General features: G+C 49.3%; 1 protein-coding gene across 1 annotated transcript in view; it reads left to right on the top strand.

Moving 5' to 3' along the window:
- The window catches only part of RANBP10 (RAN binding protein 10), a 52398-nt gene extending 29302 nt beyond the window's left edge, over window positions 1–23096 (top strand). The window contains exons 4-14 of the mRNA XM_081107603.1: window positions 7338–7505; window positions 13196–13218; window positions 14824–15008; window positions 17978–18090; window positions 19470–19578; window positions 19689–19837; window positions 20032–20239; window positions 20930–21051; window positions 21546–21691; window positions 21976–22087; window positions 22554–23096. Of these exons, the coding sequence (XP_080963729.1) occupies window positions 7338–7505; window positions 13196–13218; window positions 14824–15008; window positions 17978–18090; window positions 19470–19578; window positions 19689–19837; window positions 20032–20239; window positions 20930–21051; window positions 21546–21691; window positions 21976–22087; window positions 22554–22684 (1466 nt within the window). The 3' untranslated portion in view covers window positions 22685–23096. The remainder of the gene's footprint in view (window positions 1–7337; window positions 7506–13195; window positions 13219–14823; window positions 15009–17977; window positions 18091–19469; window positions 19579–19688; window positions 19838–20031; window positions 20240–20929; window positions 21052–21545; window positions 21692–21975; window positions 22088–22553) is intronic.
- Window positions 23097–26935: the final 3839 nt, after the last annotated feature.

Here is a 26935-nt window from a genome sequence, read left to right as displayed (position 1 = left end):
TAGGAGAAACAGAAAGCCATTGTGTCAGGATGACACAGTAGGAAAATCTTCCAGTGACTTCATTTTAGGTATTCTGTCCACACCACTGTTTATTTAGTGAGTGTGTTCCCCATCATAGCTTTGCCACTTTTGGGATGAGCCACAGTCTTCTCACCTGCCTTATTTTTAGCCATCGGCCATATATTTCAAACTTAATGTGTCTAAAAGGCCTGCTACTTCAGCCCATCTTTCCTGTCTCTCAGTAAATGGTACTAGCATCCACCCATTTGCCCAGGAAAAAAATCTGGGAGTCATCCTTGTTTCTCTCATTCATTAGCACCCACATTCAGCCAGTCCTGCTGACTCTGCTCGAGTCTCTCCTGTCACTCAGCTTCAGCCTTGTGACTGCCTTTCTGTTTCTCAGACATGCAGAGCTCTTTTCCTTTACCCCAAAAGTTCTTCCTCCTGATTCTCTCATCAAGCAGACCTCTTGGGGATCATCACTCAGGAAGCTAATTTGACTACTCTATCCTGGTCAGTCCTCATCCCCATTCCCATTTCTAGCCTATTACCTGGCTTTGTTTTCTTCAGAGCACATTTTACCTACCAGTTATTTTCTTATTTGCTTATGGGTTTTCTTATCTATATATATAAAAGCCTAAGCAACTGTGATGACTAGACAACTGGACTACCGGCCCATAGCTATGATATGCACTGACCACCAGGGGACAGACGCTCAACGCAGGAGCTGCCCGCTGGTGGTCAGTGCACTCCCACAGCCAACCTCCCCTGTCCCTTCCCCTGGCCGGCCAGCCCCGATTGGCCTTGATCCCTGGCCAGGCGGGAGGATGCGGGGAGGAGGAGAACCCATTGTGCATGAATTCTTGCACCAGGCCTCTATCTAGTATATTATATTTTCTCTGCTCCCTTCATACCACCCACCACACCCTCTTGTCAACCTCATTGAGTAGGTCTGGAGTTGATGATGCTTTTCCTTTCCAAGGGATAGGAATTTAGCATAGTGGCCCTAAACCAAGCTACTGCTGTAGCCACTGTTACTAAATGAGGTGTATAACAACATTGTGTTTTTAACCCTAAGCTGCCTTTCCCACACATACATAATATACCTATTTACACACAGACTTAATTGTGTTTGGAAAAATACTGGCTATCAAATGATAGTTTCAACTGAAGATACATTACAGCTCTGATTTTCTTGGAAAAGCTTTTAACTTTATAGCACTGTGAGGCGACAAGGAGCTGAGGTGTTGCTTCTCTGCACAAATCTTTCCAGATGCTCAATAACTTTTATAGCCATAGGGGACTGTATTAGTATCCTATTGCTGCTGTAACAATAGTAGTGGCTTACAGTTCTGGAGGACAGAAGTCCTAAAATCAAGGTATCAGCAGGATGGTATTCTTTCTGAAGTTTTTAGGGAAGAATTTGTTTTGTTGCCTTTTTATAGCTTCTAGAATCCACCTACATTCCTTGACTCATGGCTCCATCCTCTATCTTCAAAGCCAGCAGTAGCATCTTCCATTTTCTTGGCTTCTATCATCACATTGCCTTTTCTGACTTGACCTTCCTGCCTGCCTCTTACAGGGATCCATGTGATTGTATTGTGCACCCCCCATAATTTAGGGTAACCTCCCCATTTCAAGAGTGTTAATTTACTCATGTAAAATCCCCCGCCCCTTTTTTTTAGCCATGTAAAGTAGCATATCACAGTTCTGGGGATTAGGACAGGACATCTTTGGGAGGCCTTATTCAGTGTACTACAGGGATTGAGTTTTCTTCCTTTGGGTAAATCTATATAATAGATAAATCATTTGGGAATTGAAAAAACACACACAGGAAGTATATCTATTTTCCAGCGAAAGTGAGGTGATGGTGAATCCTGAATTGACTCTAAATAAATTTTTTGGGTTTTTAATTCTTCAGTTAAAAAATTTTTTTAAACCATTTATAATTAGAATTAAAAATCTAAAAAGTCTATGGTAGTTTTGTCAAAATAATTGTATAGTTTATTTTTGAAGAAAAGTATTCAAAATACTTCAATTTTTATTTTAGGTCTTTGAAAATGTAAACATCTGTTGTTTTTGGTGGAAGTTTTTGAGCTCCCATACACGGAGACAAAAATATTTCCCATATTTCCTTGAGTCACTAAGTAGGAAATGGTTCTTTCGGATTATTTCACTAGCTTTGATAAATCAGATGGCCACATTATTATGCGTTTTTCTAGAGTACCTACTGCTTCAGTCTACCTGGTAGATATTAAAGCCTGCATAAAAGATGTGCCACCCAGGATCATCCTTGTGGGAAAAAGAAGTGGCTGGGGGTTGGGTGGAGGTGTGTCCTGGTCTCTGGCCGTGGCTTTGGGTGAGGCAGGAGGGTGGGTGTGCCTTGGAGAGAGCTGAGATGACAATTGTGGCCTTCAGACAGGAGGTACCAGTCAGTGCCTGTGTGTTCCTCTAGGGCTGAGCCTGGGCCTTCCCTCATTGCAGGCCTGCAGGGCCCCTGACTCACTGCAAGACAGAGGTCCCAGGTCCATAGCTCCCTAAAACCAATGCATCTGACCACTCTCATGGTGATGGGGCAGGGGATTGGGGTGCTTCCACTGCCAGGGTAGTCACTACCCCAAATGGGACAGTACCTGTGGCAAGAAGAACATGGGTTTGGAACCTAAAGATTTGGGTTCAGCCTGGCCAATATGGCTCAGTGGTTGTGTCGACCTATGAACTAGGAGGTCATGGTTCAATTTCCAGTTAGGGCGTATGCCCGGGTTGCAGGCTCGATCCCCAGTGTGGGGAGGCAGCCGATCAATGATTCTCTCTCATCGATGTTTCTGTCTCTCTCTCCCTCTCCCTTCTTCATGCTATGCCCCAGAGTCATTTCCTGAGTCATTTTTCTTTGAAATTGATAAAAATATACTATATTTAACAACAACAAAATATTTTAAAAAAACCATAAAGATTTGGGTTCAAATCTCAGCTCTGGCACTACTCAGCTGTGTGGGCTGATGAGCAAGCCCCCAGTCTCTTGGTGCGGTGGGTGGGTGGATGGCAGTACTTGTGGAGCCAAACACTAGGGTTATCCTGGTGCTTTCCCAGCAAGTTGCTACATTGTGGTCAGTTACTGTGTTGCATGTGGCAAGTCCCAATGCTCCACCTGAGGATCCAGGAAGGGAGGGAAGGGAGGACTACTGTGCCCGGTGTGGATATGGATCATGAGTCAGGGGAAGCTGGTGGATGTGCTTGGGCACATCAGGCTCAGTCTGAGCCAAACCTGGAAGGATGGTTGTCACTTTGGTCCTCACAGCTGAGCTGGCTGTTCTTCATCTATGGCCTTCAATACACCTGGGGAGCAGCCTCCACCAGGAGCCATAGGGCCTTCTGCACCGAAGCCTGAGGAGAGGCCTTGCCTAAAATAACCTTATCAGCCTGCCTCTAGATGAGGGAATGGGCATTGGTGGGGAAATGGGCATTGCTGTGCTCTGGAGTCATTTCCTGAGGTCAAAAGATTTGCATACCCACCAGCAATAATAAAGCCCTTCCCACTCCTGGATATGAAGAGCGTAGAAGTTGGGTTAATGCCCGGAGCATCACAGTGTCCCCTGACCCAGGCAGTCCCAGTGTCTCTGGGGAATTGGGAAGGTGAGACAGAGCCTGGCTCCAGGTCCAGGCCGTGGGCCTTTAAAACCAGCCCTGAGCAGTTCTCATGATAGTTTTCTTGTGACTTGTTGGGGAGATACCTGGAGGGGAGCAGCAGGGTTTTGGGCTCTGCACCCATTAGTGAGAGCCATTCAGCTGTGGCCTGTTTTCCACTAAAGGCCTTTGGGGGGGAATCTTCATTTAACCAGAGGGTTCCTGGCTGAGGATATGATGGGTTAAGATACGTAAGGCTTGGGATGGATGCTGTGATTATGAGGAGCAACTTGCCCTTGAGCCCACTGGTTCAGATGCAGGGCTCAGTTTAGGCTCCAAGGTCTGGTCAGCTCCACCTTTTCAGTCACGCTCTCTGCCTCCCTTGCTAACCCTTATCATGCATCTGTTCTCACCCTGACACCTTTGCTTAGAGCCTGCCCACAACTCTTCAACCTTTGTTTCTCCTACCCATGCCACTTGAGAGGGGCAGGGTGTCATTAAGCATGTTTACATGGGCCTGCTGCTTGGACACTAAGGAGGCAGCAGAAGCTGGGAAGGTTACTGGGAGGGGCTGCCTTGGGGAGTAGACCTGCCTGCCAGCCTCAGCTTGTCTGCCCTGTGTGGGTCCTGGGCTTGCCTGGGCCCTGTGGGCTCCATTTCTGTTCCTTACCTAGCAGGCAGGGAGGCCCCTGCAGCACACATCCTCCTGTTCTACCTGCATTCATACCTTTACCTTTACTTCTCCCTCCTGGAATGACCTCCTTCATTCTCTCCCCTGTATAAAACCTGGGTACACATTAGCGGTCTCACTTCTCTCATCATTTCTATTCAGCATTGTATTGGAGTTCCTGGTCAGTGCAGTAAGTCAGGAAAAAGAAATAAAAGGCATGCAGAGTGGAAAGGAAGAAATAAAACTGCCTTTATTCTCAGACAGTGTATTAAAATATTCTGAAGAATCTTCATAAAAGCTACCAGTACTAATTGGTGAGTTCAAAAGTTTGCAGGACATCAGGTGAATATATCAAATATTAAATATGTGTATGTGTTTAATTAGTGTTATTGAGATAAAATTTACATATTATAAAGTGCATCCATTTAAAGTGTACCATTCAATGGTTTTTAGCATGTTTACAGAGTTGTACAAATGATCATAATCTAATTTTAGAACATGTTTATTATTCCAGAAAGAAACCTTGACCCCATTTCCCCAGCCCCCAGAATATTTTGTTATAATAGCAAGAAACAATTGGAAACTAAATTGAAGTATTTAGAGATAAATTTATCAAAACATTGTTGAGAGCCCTACCCGGTTTGGCTCGGTGGATAGAGCATCGGCCTGTGGACTGAAGGGTCCCAGGTTCGATTCCGGTCAAGAGCACATGCTGGGGCTCAATCCCCACTGGGGGGTGTGCAGGAGGCAGCCAATCAATGATTCTCTCTCATCATTGATGTTTCTATCTCTCTCTCTCCCTCTTCCTTCCTCTCTGAAATCAATAAAAATATATTTTAAAAAAAGACATTGTTGAGAGCCCTGGCCGGTTTGGCTCAGTGGATAGAGCATCGGCCTTCAGACTGAAGAGTCCCAGGTTTAATTTCGGTCAAGGGCATGTACCTTGGTTGCGGGCACTTCCTCAGTAGGAGATGTGCAGGAGGCAGCTGATCGGTGTTTCTCTCTCATCGATGTTTCTAACTCTCTATCCCTCTCCCTTCTTCTCTGTAAAAAATCAATAAAATATATTTTTTTAAAAAAACATTGTTGAGAGAAATTAAAGAAGACCTAAATAAGTGGAGAGATATGCCATATTCTTGGGTTGGGATAATCAATATTATTAAACTATCTATTCTCCAGATTGACCTATAGATTCAACACAGTTCCAGTCAAAATCCCAGTAGAAATTTGAGACATTGTTCAGAAAATGAAAAGATAGGCCATAGACTGGGAAAAAATATTTACAAAACACACAAAAGAATTTATATCCAAGATATATTTAGAATTCTTACAGCAATAAGGTACACAACCCAATTTTAAAAAAAGGTTAGCCCGCCTGGTGTGGCTCAGTGGTTGAGCATCGATCCAGGAACCAACACTAGTTTGATTCCCAGTCGTGCATGCCCAGGTTGTGGACTTGATCCCCAGTAAGGGGTGTGCAGGAGATAACCGATGGATGATGTTTTTCTCTCATTGATATTTCTATCTTTCTTCCTCTCTAAAAAATCAATGAAGACATATGATTTATTTATTTATTTTTAATATATTTTTATTGATTTCAGAGAGGAAGGGAGAGGGGGAGAGAGATAGAAAGAGAGAGAATTACCGGTTGGCTGCCTCCTGCAGGACTCCTACTGGGAATCGAGCCTGCAACCTGGGCATGTGCCCTTGACTGGAATTGAACCCGGGACCCTTCTGTCAGCAGGCCAACACTCTATCCACTAAGCCAAACCAGCAAGGGGAAAACATAATTTTTAAAAAGTTAAATATTTAAACAGACAGTTCAATAATTTTCTAATAAACCAAAGGTAAATAAGTATATCAAAAAATGCCTAACATCCTTGGTCATTGGGAAAATGCAAATTAAAGCCAAAATGGTATTAAAAACCTATTAAATTGGCTAAAAGAAAAAGAAGAAAACAAAGACAACTGACAATATCAAGTGCTGATGAAATTGTGGAACTCATTTACATTGCTTGTGGGAAAGCAAGCCAGTATAGCCACTTTGGAAAACAGTTTGGCAGTTTGTTATCAAGTTAAACATGTACTTATCTTATAACCCAGCAGTAGCCACTTCTGGGTATTTACCCAAGAGAAATAAAAACATATGTCTGTATGTAAAAATATGTATTGGTTTTATTCATAATAGCCAAAATTGGAAATGACTCAGATGTCATCAACTAGTGAATGGATAGACAAACTGTGGTATATCTATATAGTGGCGTACTACTCAGCAGTAAAGAGAAACAAAATACTGGTACACCTAACAATGTAGATGAATCTCAAATGCATTATACTAAATGGGAAAAAAACTAGTCACAAGGTACTCTATATTCCGTGATTTCATTTCTATTACATCTGGAAAGGCAAGACCATAGGAACAAATCAGTGACTGCTGGTAGGTGGAGGGGGATTGACTGCAAAGAGGTAGGAGGAAACTTTTTGGAGTGATGGAAATGTCTTGATAGTGGTCGTGGTAACGTGTCAACATTGTTAAAATCTGTTAAAACTTACTTGAACTGTCAGTTAAAATGGGAGAATCTCATTATATGTAAATTATATTTCAATTAAAAAATACTTTTTTCATCACTTCTCAGCCTTTTGGCTAAGGTCAAGTATAAAAAAAATTTTTTTAACCCACCATGATACACCACAGAGCTCATTTCAAGCGCCCTCTCCTTGAGAATTTCCCTGACCCATCTTCTTGTTGCACGGACTTCTAGTAAGTCCCTTCCAGGTCACTCATGTGGTTCCTGCTAACCACAGCTTGGGCTGCTTCTTCAGTAGGGCTGCCTCAGCTCCTCAGGGGTAGTGAGCTGCTGGACTCACTGCTCATTTGGCACAGCCAGACCCTGTCCACAGCCGCTCTGTGAGAGGCCAAGAATGCTGACTGAGGCGGTGGTGGCAGGCTGGGGAGAGGAGTTCGGACATGGGTGAGCTGCTGTGGCTGTCTTGCTTCTCTCAAGTACCTCTACTCAGCTGTGACTGCTCTCTTCTCCCACAGGTTGGGATAAACATTCCTACGGTTACCATGGAGATGATGGGCATTCTTTCTGCTCCTCGGGGACTGGTCAGCCCTATGGTCCCACATTCACCACAGGAGACGTGATTGGCTGCTGTGTCAACCTCATCAACAGCACCTGCTTCTACACCAAGAATGGCCACAGCCTTGGTGGGTACATAGGGGACTTTGGAAGGTTTGCTCTGTGGAGCCACTTTGGTTGGTGAGAGGCCCAAGGGCAAGCTTTAAAGCCAAAGCAGTGTTATAGATCCTCGGCTGAGCTCTGGGGAACTGCAGCCATTTCCAAGCACTGGAGCCTGCAAGGTGAAGGGAGGGTAGCATGGGCATTCTCTTTGTTAATCCATCCATTTAGGATCATCTATCAAGCCCAGGTTCAGGGCTGAGAGAGCAGCATTGTCGTGGTCATGCTCCTGGCCTGTGTGATATTTGTTGGAGCAGGGTTTGGGGTTGGTGAGAAGTTTGAGGGTCCCAAATACATACTTGATTGGTAATGGTTTGCGTGCCCCTGGCCTGGGCCCAGACTTTGGACTGCCCTTCTGGCACTCAGGGCGATGTTTGCTGTGGGGCAATATTGAGGGCTGTTCTGGGTCAGGAGGTAAACAGACAGGCTGGAGTTAGATGGGGCCAGGTCTCTTTCAACCTGTTTATGGTTAATAGCAACCTGGACAGACTTAAATTTAAAAAGGTCCTTTTGGCCCTAGCTGGTTTGGCTCAGTGGATAGAGTATCGGCCTGCGAACTGAAGGTTCCCAGGTTCGATTCCGGTCAAGGGCATATGACCTGGTTGCGGGCTCAATTCCCCCAGTAGGGGGCATGCAGGAGGCAGCCGATCAATTATTCTCTCATTATTGATGTTTCTATCTCTCTCTCTCCCTGTCCCTTCCTCTCTGAAATCAATAAAAATATATTTAAAAAATAAATAAATATAAAGGTCCCTTTGGTGAAACTGAGAAGGATGGACTGATGAGCGTAAGGGCCAACAGAAGAGGCAGGTAGCCTGAGGCAAGGCAATGGTGATGAGTGCAGGAAGTGGGAACAGGGGTGGCCTGGCAGGTCTTAGTGACAGATGGGGGTGCCTTAGCAAGAAGGGCAGATCGGAAAGTGGCTGGATTCGTGGTGATATCAACTGGGATTAGGAACCCAGGAGGAGCAGCAATCCGTGGAGGGTGATGGGGCCCCGGAGGGTCCCTTGGAAGAGCAATCTTGTACACGTGTGAAATTTAGGGTTAGAACTTGAGAGAGAGGGAGGCTGGCTATCCTGATGACTTGCCCAAGGACTGACTGGTATTTGGCCCTGAGTGAGAGGAGCCCTTGGCCAGAGTAGAACTGCGGTGGTGCCTGACGTCTGGGCCTTCCTGCCTGGGTTTGCAGAGATCTCTGATTTGGCAGAACCATACCAGCCACAGGCCTTGCCAGGAAAAAAGTTGGGTGTTTTACTTGGAACTCAACTCCTAGGAGAACCACTTCCCTTGGCTTAAGGGGCAGTTAAAAGGGGGTTGCCACTCCCCACAGCCCTTCTGTGGCTTTTCCAGGAGCTGAGCCCAGGCAGAATCAAGGGACCTGTTGGAAATGGGGTTTGCTGGTGGCTGGGCTGAGTGATCAGGAGCCAGCATTCCTCAACAAGGCAGTCAGATGCCACAGTCCAGAGTGGGCATCGAGAGCATTGCACCGGCGCTGCCTAGGTGACTCAGGTGCACATCAGAGAACCTCCTCTGAAATTCATGGCCACCTTGCTACAGTTGCTGATATCCTGCTGGTGAGGAGCTAGCAGCTGGAGGAGAAGGCCAAGGTCTCAAGATGGCTCCTCGCTCCCCACTTTGTTCTCTGACTTCAGCTATTTTCTGGCTCTTGGTTTTTCTGCTGTCACAGTCCCAGGGGTCACTGCTGTGGATTCTCAGTCTTGGGTAAAGAGCACCCTCTGTAGCCAGGCCCAGTCCCTTCTGCTCCGGATTCCTGCCTTCTTTACATTCTTCCAGCTTGTCCACACCTTGGTCCACCTGGCTGTAGGAACCACATTTTGAGGTATACCCTGCTGTCTCCTGTGCATCTGCACCTCCCTCTGGGCCCTAAATGAGTACCAGGGTCTATGAGCTCTTTGTCTGTCAGGTCCCCGGGCCCATAAGGAGTTTAGGGCTACCTTAATGTCAGTCCAAACCCTCACACTGTTTTTAAAAAGTCATCTTCCTAGTGCATGCTTTGTATAGACCCCATGCAAGACCTCACATAATCTTGTTGTTAGGGATATATTGTCTATTTTTTCAGCCTGTCAAGATCTTCTATGGTCATTTTGTTCTATCTCAAAAATTCTTTTTAGCATTGCATTAACCTAAAATTTGATAAATTTGTTTATGTGTATTTTTATTAAGATATTAAAAAATTGGAAGATAACAAGGGTAAGACTTGAGCCCTTTAGCCTATAGCTTGTTCGGGGTAGACACCAACCATTCAAGAATCACCTTATGTTATTTTGAAACTCATATTTTTCTATCTTGTCCACAAGGATAGTACTGAGACCTTACTAAAGATGATATCACCTGTCCCCTGCATTTTCTAGATCATGAAATTTAATAGAAAGGCAATGAACTTGGAGTGATAGACTACTTGGTGACTCTTCTAATGACCTTGTTTCCTTTTCACAAGCCAGCTTATCAATAAATATGCTTCAGAATCTCACGCAGGATCAATGAACCAATCACTGCTCTCTAACCTCAGAACCTTTTCCCCTTTAGAGAAGAATGATGTTTCCTGGCCTCCCACTTTATTTCATTTATTTTATTGTCCTCTATCACAGCACTCTCCCTTTATGGCATTGATCAGTTGTCTGTGTAATTATTAGTTGCATGCCATCTCTCTTGCAGAACTTTTAGGGCCATGCTTGCAGCTGGTTTCTTAGTGCCTGTCACAAGGCCGAGCTCCTGGGTGGTCTCAGCAGATACTTGACAGATGGGTGAATGAGCAGCAGGCGAACGGAGACAGGAGACTGATGGCTCATCCACAAGTAGTTGGTGTACTAGTACTTGCAGCGTCATTTTTATCCAGCTCTGTGCTCTCCCGTCGGTTTTGTTGTTGTTTTTTTAATTAAAATATACTTGTAATGATTTCAGAGAGGAAGGGGAAGGGAGAGAGAGAGATAGAAACATCAGTGATGAGAAAGAATCACCTATTGGCTGTTTCCTGCATGCTCCCCATTACCCCCCACTGGGGATCCACACCGGCTGGGCTTTCACAGGGTCTTTATATGCTCAGTCTCATTGAACCCTGACCTATGTCGGTTTGTCTCAAGGCACTTCTCATCAAAAAATTAGAGTGTCTTGTTTGTATCCTGGACCTTTTCTTGGACCTTCTTCCTGTGGGCCAGCCCAGATGTTTTCATCACAGTGGCCTTGCAGAGGCTCCCAGAGATCTTTTCCAGTGTAATAGGGGGTGGAGTTGCCTCTGTCCTCATCCTCCTGGAAGCACTTCAAGGTCTTGTCCTTCCTGAGTGCCATAGACAGAGCTGGGTAAGCGTGGGTAGGCCATTCTTTGCCCAGAAGTGTGGCAGTTGCCTCACCTGGTGGCACAACTGCAGTCAAATTGTACACAGACCTCATAGTTCATGAAGCAGCTTTTCTTCAGATAGACAGGTGTGTTTTTTTTCTCTTGTAAATCCTCATCCTAGGATATTTTCCCATTGATTTTTAGAGAGAGTGGAAGAAAGAGGGAAAAACAGAGAAATATTGATGTGAGAGAAATACATCGATTGGTTGCCTCCTGCACGCACTCCGACCAGAAGAGCCTGAAAACGAGATACATATCTGGGACCCTTCAGTCCGCCCACTTAGGCTTTATCCACTGAGCCAAACTGGCTAGGGCCAGATGAGCAGCTTTCACAAAGTATCTCAGTTTCTCTCTTGAGGTGTCAGAATTAGTGTTACCCTCTTTTTTTCAGTTTGCCAAAGGTCACACTACAGATAACTGATGGAGCCTGAACTTCCCCTTCTTCCAGTGTTCTGTGGGCCTCCTCCAGGAGCAGGGGGTACAGCAACAGCAGCCTGGCCATACTGAGATCTATGCGGGCAGCTCCCATGCAGACCTGGGAGGTGGATGTTGAGGTCTCCTGGGTTCAGAGGAGTTCCTAGATTTCATTCTGCCAGCTTTGTGACTGCTCACTCTGCCTGTGGGGCTCAGAAGTGGCCTCACGTAGGCAGATCATGGAGTTTATGAGCTTCATTCACTGCAGAGCAAAGTAGCCCCACAAAGAATGTAAACAATCTCTCTACACCTTGATTTTTTCATCTGTAAACTAGTGTCAGAGAGAATGTACACTTTCCAAGGTTGTTCTGAGGAGTGAGAGAGAGAAAAGGAAAGGAAAAGGAAAGGAAAGGAAAGGAAAAGAAAGAAACATCGATGTGAGAGCGAAGCATCAGTTGGCTACCTTCAGCATGCCCCCTACTGGGGATCAAGCCTACAACCCAGGCATGTGCCCTGACCCGGAATAGAACCAGCAACCTTTCGGTCCACAGGATGATGCCCAACCAACTGAGCTACACCGGCCAGGCCTAAATGGCTTATTGTTAAACACTGAGCCCAGTGCCCAGCACAGAGGAAGCATGTGATATGTATTGGCTAGCTGGCAGTATTCTGGCTCCAGGAGACCTATGGTTAGAACCTTTCGGGTTCTTTTCTGGGTGCTGTTGGGAAAGCAGACTAGGACTTCTAAGGAGTCAGTGGTTTGAAAACCTTTCAGGGCAAGAGCTCAGGAGTTTCTAAAAGGTAGTAAGAATTTATCTAAAATTAAAAAAAAAAGGGGAAGGTTATGAGTCCTCAGGACAGTCTCCTTTGGCTCTGTCGCCTTTCAATCTGTAGAACAAGAGTGCTCTGGTGGATATTCTGAGGCCTCTCCTGCTCAGGCCTGCTCATATATTTGGGGTCCTGTTCTCCTCCACCCTCACTTCTGGTTCAGGCTGAGGTCCCTGGAAACACAACCTCTTCTCTTGACAGGAGGGTTCAGAGGGTACACAGGCCAGTGTTAAGCTGGGCTTTGTCGCCTTGGGAAGCTCTGGGGACTCTGGACGGGTATGGGCTGGAAATGGGCAGCCACCATCCTCACTGTCTCCAGTGCTGTCAGCTTAGAGATGATTTTGGAGTGTCAGACTAGCACTGAGTTCAGCCCTACCATTTCTGCTAATTTTATGACTATTGGTTTAGCCTCTGAGGTTTTCTTTCCTCATTTGTAAAATAAGGATAAGAAAGTCTGCTTCCCAGGGTTGGTATGAGGATCAGATGAGCTAATGAATGGAAAAAGGGCCTGGCATATACAGTAGGTTTCCATCAATATGTGTTGGGTCAAGAGAAGGATCAGGCCTGGAAAGGCCTCAGGGGTAGATCATTTGGGTTTTAGTCTTTTCTAGTGGGCTTTTCCTGAGAGAATGGAAGCACTGTAGACAAATATTTTTTAATGTTTTTATTGATTTTGGAAAGAGGAAGGAGGGGAGGGAGGGAGAGGAGAGAGAGAGAGAGAGAGAGAGAGAGAGAGAGAGAGAGAGAGAAAGAAACATTGATCAGTTGCCTCCATCCAGTACACACCCTGACTGGAAACTACAACCTGGATATGTGCCCTGATCTGGAATCGAACTGGTGACCTTTTGGTGCACGGGACGACTGGCCAAGGCCAAATATTTAAGTATCGATTTGACGTCACTTTTGTCTGGGCCATCCAGCAAAGGGAAGCCCAGGGTCTAAAACTCTCAGGCCCTAGCATGTGCTTGGCCTCCATCATAGGGTAGATGTGATGACCAGCCCCCTCCCCAGCTATTGTGATGGACCGCCTGAGAGCTCATGACTGTTTCTTTCCCTCCACAGGTATAGCCTTCACAGATCTCCCGGTGAGTATTACCATTGGCTCGCCCCTCTTTGGGCGTTTGGGGCTTAATTATGGTGGTACCAGAAAGTGAAGGGTGTGAAGTCTCCCCTTTCCCCACCCAGGGATATGGACTGTGTTGTCTACTTGAGGGTACCAGTAGGGGGTACCTGCTTGCCTTTCTCCAGTAGCGAGGGCTGGTCTTCCTCCATGACTCTTACCAGGTGCAGTGATTTGTGGCATTTCCAAAGACAGCTGGGGATTGGCGGGAGATGAGGGCGGCCCCATGGCTCAGATGGTCTGAGCCAGTTCTGTGACTTACAGCCAATGGATTGGGGTGCAGAGTGTAGAGAATTATTCCTGAACTGTTTGGTCCCTGTGAATTCCCATCAGAGATCCCTGAGGAAAGCCAGTGCCCTAGGGAACTTGAACCTGCTACCTTGCATCAGCCAGGGAGGTGAGCTTTGTGGGGTTTTCTCTTCTTGGAAAAGGGTGAGGTTTCCTGCTGGCTCAGTTCAGGGCTCATCCTCACCTCCTGCAACCCTTTATTAATTGTCATCATGGGCCTCATCCTGTGCAGACTTCCACCCAGATGCTGGGAGCCTGGTTCCCTGCTCTGTTTGCCCTGGCCGTGTTCTGGAAGGAGGAAGGGTTTGCTGACTCCGGTGGCTGCTTTGGGATCCTGGGGCCTTGTGATCTGCGAAGCCCAGACGGCAGCACCGGGATCCTGTTAGAACCTCTTGTCTATGGATCAGAATCCTTTCCTGCTGCCTGAAGGCCTCAGAAAGGGGCCGTGGTCCTAGGCAAAGTGAATAGACAGGAGGAGAATCCTGACTAGGGAAGAGTCTAGTTGTGGAGACGTGACATGAAACAGCCAGACATGAATGTCGCCAGTAGTAGTGGGGCGCCACAGGGGGCACTGGGTAAGGGAGTGGCCGGGCAGAAGCTGGTCATGGCAGGGGATAGATAGAAAGCAGGGAGCCCCACACCCATGGAGGGACATGCCCAAACCTCAGTGGCCTGAAGATCCTCTTTATGAGTCTGACAGGAAGGGCAGTGGCTTCTCTTTGCACTTTGCCAGCGTTAGGGGGTTTAAACCACCTAACTCCTTTCGCCATGCTCTCCTCTTCCTCCCCTCCTTTCCTGCCTCCCCCTGTCTCTTCCTGCCCCCTCATATACCCGTTTTTTTGTGGCAAAGGGATCCTTGGTCCTGGCTCTTTCTGAGAAGAGCTGTAACCCATGCCTACAGCAGATCTTCACAGGCACACACATCTTCAGGGTCATGGAGCCCACCTGCCTTGCTGTGCCCTGGCTGAGTCCCGAAGAGGGGCCTTGGGCATTGGGCTTTGGGGAACACCATAGCCTCTGATGTAGGGAAGGAGACTCCATGTGGGGCCTGGCTTGCTTTGCTTTTGCTTTATCCCTCAAGTTTTGGGGACTAGTGTCTGGTAGGGAGGTGGGCAGAATGTGGCTCCGCGCTGCCACCTCCAGCCTTGCTGCAGTTCTCTCACAGCCAGAGCAGCAGCCTGTGGGAGCCAAGCCGAGTGTTCTTGCTCTGCCCCGGAGGCGAGGCAAGGCCTGCCGCCCCACTGCCCTCACGGCCTGACTGACATTTCATTCTCCTCCTCAGGCCAACCTCTACCCCACCGTAGGCCTGCAGACACCTGGGGAGATTGTGGACGCCAACTTTGGGCAGCAGCCCTTCCTGTTTGACATTGAGGACTACATGCGGGAGTGGCGTGCCAAGGTCCAGGGCACTGTCCACTGCTTCCCCATCAGTGCCCGGCTTGGCGAGTGGCAGGCGGTGCTACAGAAGTGAGTGCCCTGCTCCTGCCCTTACCCACCCCTGCCCCATCCCAGGGGCCTCACTGTCCTGTAGGCCCCTGTACTGCTCTTATGAACTCCAGTGGGTAGTTTCCTTCCTAAAGCTCTCCCAGGTGACTCTGCCTGCTGCTGTTCTGCTTCCCTCTTATCTGATGGGTGGCTCTCATTCAGTTCTCCAGATCTCCTGTTAATTAAACCTTTTTCCCCCTGCCCCCCACCTGGATCTCATGGCTCCATATGTAATATCACCAGCAGGGCTGTTTTGCCTCCCCGGGTGATTCTGCAGAGGATGTCCTAGGATGCCATCTGGTTTCTTCCTCTGTAGATTTATTTTCACCTTAGGGAGTATCTATCATGCCATAATTCTGGCCTGAGGTCACTTTTCAGGGTCAGCATCCAGCTAAGTCCCAGGCATCCATATCAGTGGTAGCAGGAAGACAGTCTAGCCAGCTCTTGGCTGATTAATCCCCAGGCTGTCCTGGAGGCCAGTCTTGCTGAGAATCCCAAGGGAGGTCAGGTTTGGGTCTCTCTTCCACTTACCAGTTGCAGGCCTGAGTGAGGCAATGACCAGTACCCACTCTGCCAGGAGGAGGGTTGGCTTGTTAGCTTGGCTCCCAAGGATAGGCCGTGAAGGGCTAGGCTTCCACTAGCCGTGGTCCCTTGGCTTGGGTTCTTTGTGTAGTTTTCCTTTCTTGAGGGATTGAAATTGAGCCAAGCCCTAGGGAGAGCTGAGGGAGGGCGAGGTGGCCAGACCCTTCTCAGGAAGAGCAGCACTGCTACGTTTTGTTCCCAGCCCCCAGAGCTAACGGGAAGCTCATCCTCGGAGGGCCAGCTCAGTGCCTGTCCCTGCAGCACACTTGCTGGGATGGGCAAAGGGAGAGGTGGAACTGTCCCAACTGTGTGGGGGCGGGACTGATACTCTCAGCTTACAGGGCCTGGGCTCAGCACGTGGGTGTACTTGTTTACATGTGTGTATCTGTGTGCCTGTGTGTGTTCATAGGTAGTATTTGCCAACACCTGCATATAACTTGTGCTCGTTTTATGGACATTGTTAATGGCTATATTACCTAGGAGACAAATTTTGATTCAAGCTCCTTGACTGGCTTCCCTTGGTAGGAGGTTCAGGTTAATTTCTGTGTTTTGCTTGTGTAGATAACCCTTTTGTACATTGAGTTTTTCTTAATTAAGATTATTTTTTTGCCTGGTTGGTGTTGCTCAGTGGTTGAGCATCAACTCTTGAACCAGGAGGTCATGGTTCGATTCCCAGTCAGGGCACATGCCCAGGTTGTGGCTCCATCCCCAGTAGGGGACATGCAGGAGGCAGTGGATCAATGTTTCTCTCTCCTTGCTGTTTTCTGTCTCTTCCTCTCCCTTCCTGTCTCTCAAGTCAATAAAATCATTTTAGAAAAAAGATTATTTTCTTGGTGCCCTTTCAAGTAGTGGAATTATTGAATCAAAGTGACTGGACATTTTAGTGTCGTCCCAAACATGTGTCATCAAAAAATTTTGCCGGTGTGCTTATAATAAAATATAAGAATTATTACTGCCCAGCTGGCGTGGCTCAGTGGTTGAGCGTCTTCGTATGAACCAGGAGGTCATGGTTCAATTCCCAGTTGGGGCAAATGCTTGGGTTGCGGGCTTGATCCTCAGTGTGGGGCGTGCAAGAGGCAGCCAATCAATGATTATCTCTCATCATTGATTTTTCTATCTTTCTCTCCCTCTCTGAAATCAAAAAAATATTTTTTAAAAAAGAATTATTACTTAGAATATAGCATTAAGATACATAATTTCATAATAAGAGGCTGTATTTATTGACTTCTTACTTTGTGCTGGGCACTTTATGTATATCATCTCATTTACCCCCCTGAAACACAAGGGCACACAAACTTCTGTGCCTTCCTCATGACAGCCCTTCAGGCATGTGCCTGGCAACTGGAATAGTGCCATTTGTCACATGCACAAGCCAAGGATTCACCTCCTCTACACATCACATGTGAGGGCTCTTCCTTCTTCTCTACATGTGTGTACACGCACACGTGGGATTAAACGGCTGCTGGGCCTTGGGCTTCTCAGGACTATTTTACAAAGATTGTGCTCCCGTTGGCCATGTTGCCTGTTATCTTGGCTTCCCAGGGCCCTGAATTAGACCTACGAGGAGTAACTTATTCGTGGGTTAGCTCCTCTTGACCCTTTAGAGCCAGCACCCCTGAGGGCCAGGTTTGCCTGGTGAGCTAGAGTGTTCCTGCCAGGCACGTAGGGCAGCCCAAGAGGAGCTCCTGTGTCGGTAGGAGGTATGCACGTGGCGTGCATTCTCCCTGGCTGGGCAGCTGCCAGCCCGCTTGGCAGGCTGCCTTTCCAGGAAGTCCTCAGAGACTGTTGACCATCTCCGGACTTGCCGCATTTCACAGCAGGCAGCTGCTGCTCTAAGATGGTGTGTGTGCTTTTGTTACCGTGCTTGCCCACGTGTGGGCAGCATATCCCAGAGAAACTGCAGCCACTCCTCCAAGCGTGAGGACAGACGTGACCCGCCCCAGCCCAGCCTGACTGCATAAGCCCTGGGGGAAGTTTTCATTTTTGTTTTAACCCCTTTGTTCTCATTCTGTGGAAGTTGCACCTCTAAGATGTGTTTAGGGAAGACCTAACAGGGAAATTGTCTCATCAGGTGGTCAGTGAGAAATGCAGTTCTTTTTTTTTTTCTTTTTTTTTTTTAACATTTTAAAATTACAGTTTACATTCAGTATTATTTTGTATAATTTCCGGTGTCCAGCATAGTGGTTAGACAGTCACATACTTTACAATGTGGTGCCCCTGACATTTCAAGTACCCACCTGATACCATACACAGTTATTACAATATTATCGACTCTGTTCCCTATGGTGTACTTTAACCTCCTTGTGATTATTTGGTAACTACGAGAAATGCAATTCTTGAGTGTCACCTGAGCATTTCCTTTCTTCTAGCATGGTCTCATCTTACCTGGTGCATCATGGGTATTGTGCCACAGCCACAGCTTTTGCCCGAATGACTGAAACCCCGATTCAGGAAGAGCAAGCGTCCATAAAGAACAGACAAAGTAAGGTTGATTCTCCTCTCCCCTTTCCCTCCCTCCCTCATCTGTCCCTAACTCCGCTGTCTGGCTCATGCCAGCCTGAGTAACCTGCCAGGATTCCATTCAGTTCTGGTCCTCACCACCAGGAAACCAGCCCAGAGCCCCAACCCAGCCCCAGGCCTTGCTTCTGTCCCTCCTTCAAGCAGCGCTGCCCAGATGGACAGTCTGGCAGTATGGGAATGTCACAGTGCCACCTCCCTAATGCACACTCTGCTGGCCTGGCTGGCTGGACCTCACTCCCCCCGTGCTTCCTTCCCCCTGAATCCTGGCTTCTACTCAGTATCTTGTTCATGGTCTTCTGACAAGAGTATTTTGCATCATGGACCAATGTCCTTCCTTTCACACCATTTACTCACCGTTAGTAGTTCTGCCTTCTGCTGGCCATAGAGAGACTGAAGGAATCAGTGTGAAATCTGATGCTCAGTGGCTGTTGTGTTAGCACCCGTCTCTGTTCCCCACTTCTGGTCCTGCCCTTTGCAGACAACCAAAGGCAGGAGCCAGAGGAAGCTTTCCTGGTGTTCATGCTGGCCTGTGTGCTATGGGGCTCGTTTGTGGAAAGAGGGTATTATACAAAGAGGAACGGGGCCCAGGAAAGAGAGAGGAAGAGAAGAGAAGAGTGAGGGAGAATGGGTATATGTGGACATGTGTGTCTGTGTGCGCCTGCTTGCGTCTCTCTGAGCCTGCCATCTCTGTATGTGCATGTGTCTGTGTCTCCCAGAGAAGCTACACCCATCCAGACAGACGGAAAGGGATCCCAGACTTGGGATCTATGAATGAGAGTCTCAGACCCAGAAGTCGCTCCAGCAAGACGCACCAGGCCCCAGGGCAAGAGCAAGATGCTGATGCCTGAGAGGTGTCAATGTCAGAGATGCCAGTGTGAGGAGGAGGATCTTCTCTCCCGGCAGGGAGCATGCTGCAGCCCCTGAAGACTGCCAAGACATGGGCTCTGGCCCAGAAACCGGTGCCCTCCATTGCCCCTCCCCTGTGAGGCCTGAAAAGAGAACTCTGTCTGAAGAGGAGCGCCTAGGGTCACTCTGGTGACCTGTACTTCATAGGGACAAGCCTCCAAACTCACCCTGTTGTCGCTGGGCTGAGAGTCCCTGCTCTGTTTTCCCCTCTTATTCTTTGAGGACTCTCGACGCTTGGCAAAAACTAGGGTCTATTGTGGGGCTGGATGGCTAGGTTCTTTCTTCAGCCTCTTCTATGAGCATCTCAACTGGCATAGCGCTCTGAGCCAGCCCACCTGACTGCCGCTGGTCTGTGCTCAGGGCTGGCAGTTGCAGGCTGCAGCTGTGAGGACCGTTCGTAGCCCCCTCTCACTGCCGTGTTCTTGCTCTCTGCAGAGATCCAGAAGTTGGTACTGGAGGGCCGTGTGGGTGAGGCCATTGAGACCACACAGCGCTTCTACCCAGGGCTGCTAGAGCATAACCCCAACCTGCTCTTCATGCTCAAGTAAGTTTTGGGGCCTACCAGCTCCCCCATAGCCCAGCCCTTCTCAGATGGTGGTGGGAACATGCAACCCGGACCAAGTCCAGAGCAGTGCCGCTCCGCTCCCTCTGCAGGTGCCGACAGTTTGTGGAGATGGTGAATGGGACTGACAGTGAGGTCCGCAGCTTGAGCTCCCGAAGCCCCAAGTCCCAGGACAGCTACCCTGGCTCCCCCAGCCTCAGCCCCCGACACGGCCCCAGTAGTTCCCACATGCACAACACAGGTCAGCCACTCTCCAGAGGGCTCTGGGAAATACTGGTGTGGAGAAGAAAGTCCACTTACAATACCCTTCCCTGGGCTGGGCTTAGGGTTCACTGCTGAACTTGGGAGAAGGGAGATGGGACCCCTATAGTCATTCCCAGGGCCCTGCTTGATGGCAAGTTGCCCCTCCTCTTCTGAATGTTCCCTGGCTTACAGGTGCAGATAGTCCCAGCTGCAGCAATGGCATCGTATCCTCCAAGAGCAAACAGAACCACAGTAAATACCCCGCGCCCAGCTCCTCCTCGTCCTCCTCTGCATCCTCCTCTTCCTCCTCGTCCCCATCCTCCGTCAATTATTCCGAGTCCAACTCAACAGATTCCACCAAGTCCCAGCCCCACAGCAGCACCAGTAACCAAGAGACCAGGTGCCTGTCTTAGCTTCTTCCTCCTGCCTTCTGCTCTGTGCCTCCTGGGCCCACTGCAGCCTGTCTTTGAGTGCTGCCCCCTGCACTTCCTCCTCCACCTCCATCCCAGCCTGTACCTGGAGTAGTAGCTGCTGACCCGCCAGGCACTGGCTCTGGCTTTTGGCCCTATCATGATTCAACTGCCACTTGACTCTGTCCTCTCTTTATCCAGAGGCACCCGCACTGCCAGGCTGAGAATGTGGTCTCCCAGAGAGACCAGGCCTTAGAACCCCCAATGTATACTGAAGGCACTTATACTGGGCTTGGCTTGTGGTCACCCAGGTTGGGCAGGCAGGGATTTTAGGCTACAGATACAAGTGGCCTTAGGGTTCGGGTCCCGAAGAGATGCCTGTTGGGCCTCACAGGCTCCTGTCATTTGGGGGTGGGGGGCTGATTAGGAGTGTGCCAACTCGGAGGAGAGTCAGCAAGGGGAGGGCCACAGAGGCAGCATTGGGACAAGAGTGAGAATCAGATAACAGACCTCTGGCTGGTATCTCAGGAGGGGCCAAGTGTTGGAGCCTGGGAAGCCAGAGCTGTCCTTTGATGCTCCTAGGAGCCCTCAGTTAACCCACAGCACAGCTATAGGAGGCCCAAACAAGCTGCTGCAACCACATCACCTTGGCCAACTCCCACCTCAACCCTTCTCCACAGCGACAGTGAGATGGAGATGGAGGCGGAGCATTACCCCAATGGTGTGCTGGAGAGCATGTCCACGCGCATCGTCAATGGTGCCTATAAGCATGAGGACCTGCAGACCGATGAGTCCAGCATGGGTGAGGGCCGTGCTCCAGCATGGTGTTCCATGGGCGGCAGCACTCAGTCCAGATGCCCCTTCCCCCTGGGAGGGGGTTGGGAAGGGCAGGCTTTGGCAGCTTGAGAGGCTCTAGCTAGACCTGGTTCACTGCCTCCTTAGCCAGTCATTAATGGATGCTTGTGGTGGGAAGGCCCTGGCCTATTGCCAAGACCAGGGCCCCTGTGTTTGGGGCTAGAGGGAGTTGGTGAGCGTGGGCACTGTTATGAGCCCCCCTGCACCTGTACAGGGTAGGGAGAGGTAAAGCTTTGGAGCTGACTCCCAGAGCATGTGCTAGGTGGACTAAGCACCTCAGCTACGATGGTCCACCTGCTCCTCCCAGCCCTCACTTGCCTCTGGCAGAAGCTGTACCCCTCACCCCAAGGTCCTTCTTGCCATGTTCTCTTTGGTGTCCTCCCTCAAGTCCTCCCTTTCTCTCCTCCTCCTGATGTGTTCTCTGCTGGACTCTGGGTGCAGATGATGGGCATCCTCGGCGGCAGCTCTGTGGGGGCAACCAAGCTGCCACAGAAAGGATAATCCTGTTTGGCCGCGAGTTGCAGGCACTGAGTGAGCAGCTGGGCAGGGAGTATGGCAAGAATTTGGCCCACACGGAGATGCTGCAGGTACAGAACAAGTCAGGCCCTCATCCAGAGAGGGCCCCATTCGGTAATGGAGGCATGGTGACTCCGGGAGGGTCCTCGGGACAGCAGCACCAGGACAGAGTGGGCTCCAGTCAAGTCTGCAACGGGAAATGGGACATCCAGGGTGTATCCCACCCTCTCTAGGCTCTAGGGAGGCCACAACCCTCCCTGACCCAACAATGGGGTGTGTTGTACCCTCACTGAGGGTCACAGAGGTGTGTGTATAGTGTGTGCCACAGTCTTCTCAAGAGTGCCCTGTCCCTTAGGATGCTTTTAGCCTGTTGGCATACTCAGACCCCTGGAGCTGCCCAGTTGGCCAGCAGCTTGACCCCATCCAGAGGGAGCCTGTGTGCGCTGCCCTCAACAGTGCTATTTTAGGTAAGTGGATCTAATAAAAATAGAAACTTGCCCATGAGTACGTGGGTGGCCCCCTCCCTCTTCTCCCTAGTAATTGCTGATGTTTGTCCAAATCAGGGCATTGAGCTCTACCCAGGAGCTCTCTGGTGGCCCACAGGACTCTTGGGCTGACATGGCTGAACCTAACTCCTTACCTCCCTCTGCCTAACTGAGTAGATTGTGATGGGCCCAGGTTGTGACCGTGGGCCCAGGTCAGCCCATTGCTCTGAAGAAAGCAAAGGTCCTCTGGTTTCTGGCATGGCTGCAGGGTCATGGCCTGGTGGCTGGGACACACACAGACACGTGAACACTCTGTTTCAGGAGATTTTGTTCAAACCCCACCCCCCACCCCCCTACCCCCACATACACCCTTCTGTTCCCAAGGAAATTTTGATCTGGGCCCAAGCCCTGGGCAGGGCAATGACCAGGCCTTGTCTTTCTTCCACAGAGTCTCAAAACCTGCCAAAGCAGCCCCCTCTGATGCTCGCCCTGGGCCAGGCATCTGAATGTCTACGGCTTATGGCCCGAGCGGGCCTGGGATCTTGCTCCTTTGCCAGAGTCGACGACTACTTGCACTAGCTGACCATGCCGGCTGGCCCCACCTGGCCCTCTCTTGGCCCCAGGGCTGGAGCCCAGCCCTCCATAGGCATCTGGCGCAGGGACCTGAAAGCCATGGGCAGAGTCCACTCTTGCCTGGCCTCCTCACCTTCTTTTCCTTTCTTTTCCATCCTTTTTCCCACCTTTAGTCTCTCTCCCCCCACACCCACCTCCACATGCAGCGGCCTATGACACAGTATTGGCTGGTTACTCTCTTGTAGCGCCTACTTTGAAATGGGGGTTTTGTTTTGAGAGGGGTTGGAGTTTTTTAAACTTTATTTTTTTCCTCCTGACTGAGCCACCAGTATTTATCTCTGGAGAGTTTGTGCTGAGCTGGTTTCTGCTAATTTAGTGATGGAGCCTATCCAAGTTGGTGATAGCTTATTATTTTCATAATTAAAAAAATGAGATTATATATATATATATATAAATATATATATATTAAAAAAGACACAGTATTTATCGTAGTGTTAGTGGTCCAGCACCTCTTGGGTGAGGCTGTCCAGACACCATATGTTTTTATTTGAGTCCAACTCATTAAAAAAGAATCATCTCTGTAACCTCAGCCAAGTGATTTATTTCAGGCTTCCCCTTGTTGAGCTACAGGCCCAGCTGCAGCTTAAGGAAGCGCATTAGGCTTGTGTGGGGGGACGGGGGCACGGACAGTGGCACTTAGTGGGCAGGTCAGGCTAAGCTGGTCTGCAGAATCTAAGAGGTGTGGGTCCCCAGGGCCCTGAGAATCAGACTGAGCAGAGTGCCAGGGGTCCAGAGAAGAGAAGAGTTGACACAGGGCCTCACAACAAAGCAAGGGAGTAGAGGGTTCTTGACCAGCACACTATCTATCATTTTACCCTGCCTTTCACTGCCTTCCTTGCACCTCTTCCCTTTCAACATCCTTCCTTCACTTGTTAAGGTGGCCAAATAAGTCATTTACTCTAAATTGATTGCTTGGAAACTACCTGCCTTCAACCTGAGAGCTGCTGTGTGTCAGACTACGGGGAAGAAGTCTCCATTCCCAGGACAGAGACCCTTGAGTACAGGGCCTGCTTCCTGCCTGGATCTTCACTGGCTCTGCACAGCTCTGATGGAATCCATGCTTTCTCTTGAGAAGCCAGGACCTTGTAGAGGCAGATTCTTGGGCTGCTGGTCGCTGGAGTGGATAGAAGCTTTGACCCTTTAGGCCAGGCTTCACTGCAGCTGTGCCAGGCAGCTCCCTGCAGTTTGGCCCCAGCCACTCAGAAAGACTGTTACGAGTATTTGCTGGCCAGAGGAAGGGACCTCACGGGCTTTACAAATGTCCCACCAGCCCCATCAGATGGATCCTTACAGCTGATAGGGACAAAAACAGTCCTGGTACTGTCATCAGGAAATCGGGAAAGGAAGGGCTACCATGGCTTCCAGGACGTGGGTGGGCCATCTGCTGCGAGGACTGACAGCCCAGAGGAGAAGAAAGGGAGGAGGTCTACCCAGAGGAGCACCAGGAGGGACTGGGATTTCTCCACCTGCTTCAGAGTGGGCGGGAGCACACAAGCAAGCCCTGCAAAGGGACGAGGTCCAAAGTTGAGTTTCCAGTCCCTGCCTCGATCTGGCCTGGGCAAGCTGCTGCTCTCTGTTGGTGGACACAGGAATGGTTGGGATGGCCTGAGATACCCAGTGTCACTCAGGCCTTGCTGAGCCCACAGTTGGAAAACAAGAGAAACGATTGCGTTGGACCAGTTGCTGGTGGTGGGTCAGGACCCTGGCCCTATGCTGTCTTAGAGTTCTGCCTTGGGATGTGATCCTATAGGCTGCTGTTTTTTCTTGGTCCCACCAAGGCAGCTGGCGGCCCACAGACCATGGCCCATCAGGGAGTTGTCCTGTCTGTAAAGGAAACTCATCCTGTGCAGGTCTAGGGATGCCTAGCTCCCAAACCCAGAGGTTGGAAATATCAGTCTGTTAAAATGGCCAGAGCCAAGAAGGTTTGGGAATTAAAACCAGAGGCTTTTGCAGCTGGGATGGGGTACAGAGAACATCTGATCCACTAATCCTCTCCTTTTACAGATAAGGAAACAGGTCCAGGAGGTTAAGTGAGTTGGCCAAAGTCACATAGATTTGTTCCAGAGTCGGGACTAATCTCATCCTCTGGGTTGGGCAACACTGTTAAGTCCTAAAGCTGAATGGCGGGTGAGGGGTGAGGCTCAGCAGTGTTAGGGAGGCCTCCAGCAGTGTCTGAGCAGCTGGTACTTTCAGGGGTGTGTCAGGGATGGGGATGGGTGCCTGGGCTTGGGCTGTGGAGCATCTGAGAGAGGGCCCAGGAGGGTCCGGGACAGCTGTGTGCTGCTTGGGGTTGGGTGTCCGCCTGGCTTGCACTCAGTACCCATGGCCATCTCCCCATTTTCTGTGCCTTATCTCACTGTTTCAGCTGAGTCCAAGTTGTTTACTCTGTTCCTCTCCAGAGGGGCTCTCTGTCCCAGTTGGACAGCTTACCATTGGGACATAAGCCTTTGCCCCACAAGCCGTGGAGAGGACCAAAACCAAGCTGCTTGAGCCCACTGTCTTGCTGATAGTCCAGGCCTGCCTGCCTGCCAGCCAGAGGAGCCCCTTATGCACACCCCGTCCTACCAGCCTGCTTCCAGGAGCCGAGAGTGGGGGAGGCAGCTGGGAGGAGCCCTGGTGAAGAACCGAACTTGACCCAAAGGGTCAGGAGGAAGACTTAGCCCTGTTGGGTTGTCCAGCCCTGAGAGAACAGCCTTCCTTCCTTGCCTTTTCTCCTCATGCCACCAAATGATTGCTCCTTCCATAGTGGATGAAAACTGGCAGACCACACAAAGAAAGCCAGACCCCTGATCCTCACCCACATGGGTCTGTGGCTAGGCGCGGGCCTTCAAAAAGGGGTCAGTAAGATAGAGAAGTGGGGATTGCCTGGCCACCCAGCGCCTTCCTACCCCATAAGCAAGCACAAAGAAGATGAGGCAGAGAACTGTCTGAGCTGAAAGTTCCTATGGTTGCTCACAACTCAGGTATGCATGCTGCGTGGCGGCTGGGCAGCAGAGCCCTGCTTGACCACCAGTCCTGTGCACCCGGACCTGTGGCCAGATTGTGGATTCTGGCTGCCTGAGGCGCCGCCTTTTTGTATAGGGTTTTCCTCCATTAGTAACTACAGCTGACACAGATGTCCTCCACATTGTGCACACTGGTTCTGCCTTTGTCCTCGCAAGTTGATAGTTGGCATTAGCATGAAACTTGTGGGTGTGGGAGGGTTTAGAGAGAATTCTAACACAAAACATCCTATTAAATTGTACTTGAGAGATGAAAAAACTCCTGTTGTATTTTGACAGAATTATTTTTATTAAAATACACATCCATGAGCAGTCACGAGTGTCTGGTCTCTCTTTGGGTCTTACTGAGGCTGGCACCCCTTGTGTGGCATACCGTGTCCTAGGGAGGGTTTGGCCTCTTCTCAGTCCACCTCTCAAGTGCCTAGGCCCCTGGTGCCTCAAGGACTCTAGACGTTGAGTATTTTCAAGACCCCAAAGAGGATAGGTACTTGATTCTCTCCCCCAAAATAGCCTTCATCTGAGACAAAGAAAAAGCAAATTCAACTTCAAAAAATTGGGGCCGCAGGACGTCCTACCCTCAAAATAAGATTTTTTTTTTAATATATTTTATTGATTTTTTTACAGAGAGGAAGGGAGAGAGATAGAGAGTTAGAAACATCGATGAGAGAGAAACATAGATCAGCTGCCTCCCGCACACCTCCTACCGGGGATGTGCCCGCAACCCAGGCATATGCCCTTGACCGGAATCGAACCCGGGACCCTTCAGTCCGCAGGCCGACACTCTATCCACTGAGCCAAACCGGTTCCGGCTCAAAATAAGATTTTAATGCATTTCAAATACGTTCACCACAAACACTAGACAGTAAAAAAAAAAGAGCTCTTCTGATGAGGGGTATTGAGGTTAGCCTCCTGTCAATCTGAGAATGCTTGTGCTCTAAATCCTAGTTCGGTCTATTAGGTAACTGGAAAATTAACTCTCACATCAGTTTCCTCATCCTTAAAATGTAATTTCTTCTACCCCATGGTGGTAGAAGATTCTAGCATGCATAATGCACGCTTGGCACATAGGGATGCAGTACAGGTAACCGACTACCCTGCCTCCATGAGGATGTTCCTTAGTGTGACTGGCCTGCTCATGCCTCATTCTGCCTTCTCTGTTTCCAAAGTATCAGGGTTTGATGCAAAGGAGAGAGAT

This window comes from Myotis nattereri (assembly GCF_964212035.1).
Source record: "Myotis nattereri genome assembly, chromosome: 15".
Lineage (NCBI taxonomy): Eukaryota > Metazoa > Chordata > Mammalia > Chiroptera > Vespertilionidae > Myotis > Myotis nattereri.
The sequence above is the reverse complement of the archived record's forward strand: the minus strand, read 5'-3'. Positions and strand labels throughout refer to the sequence as shown.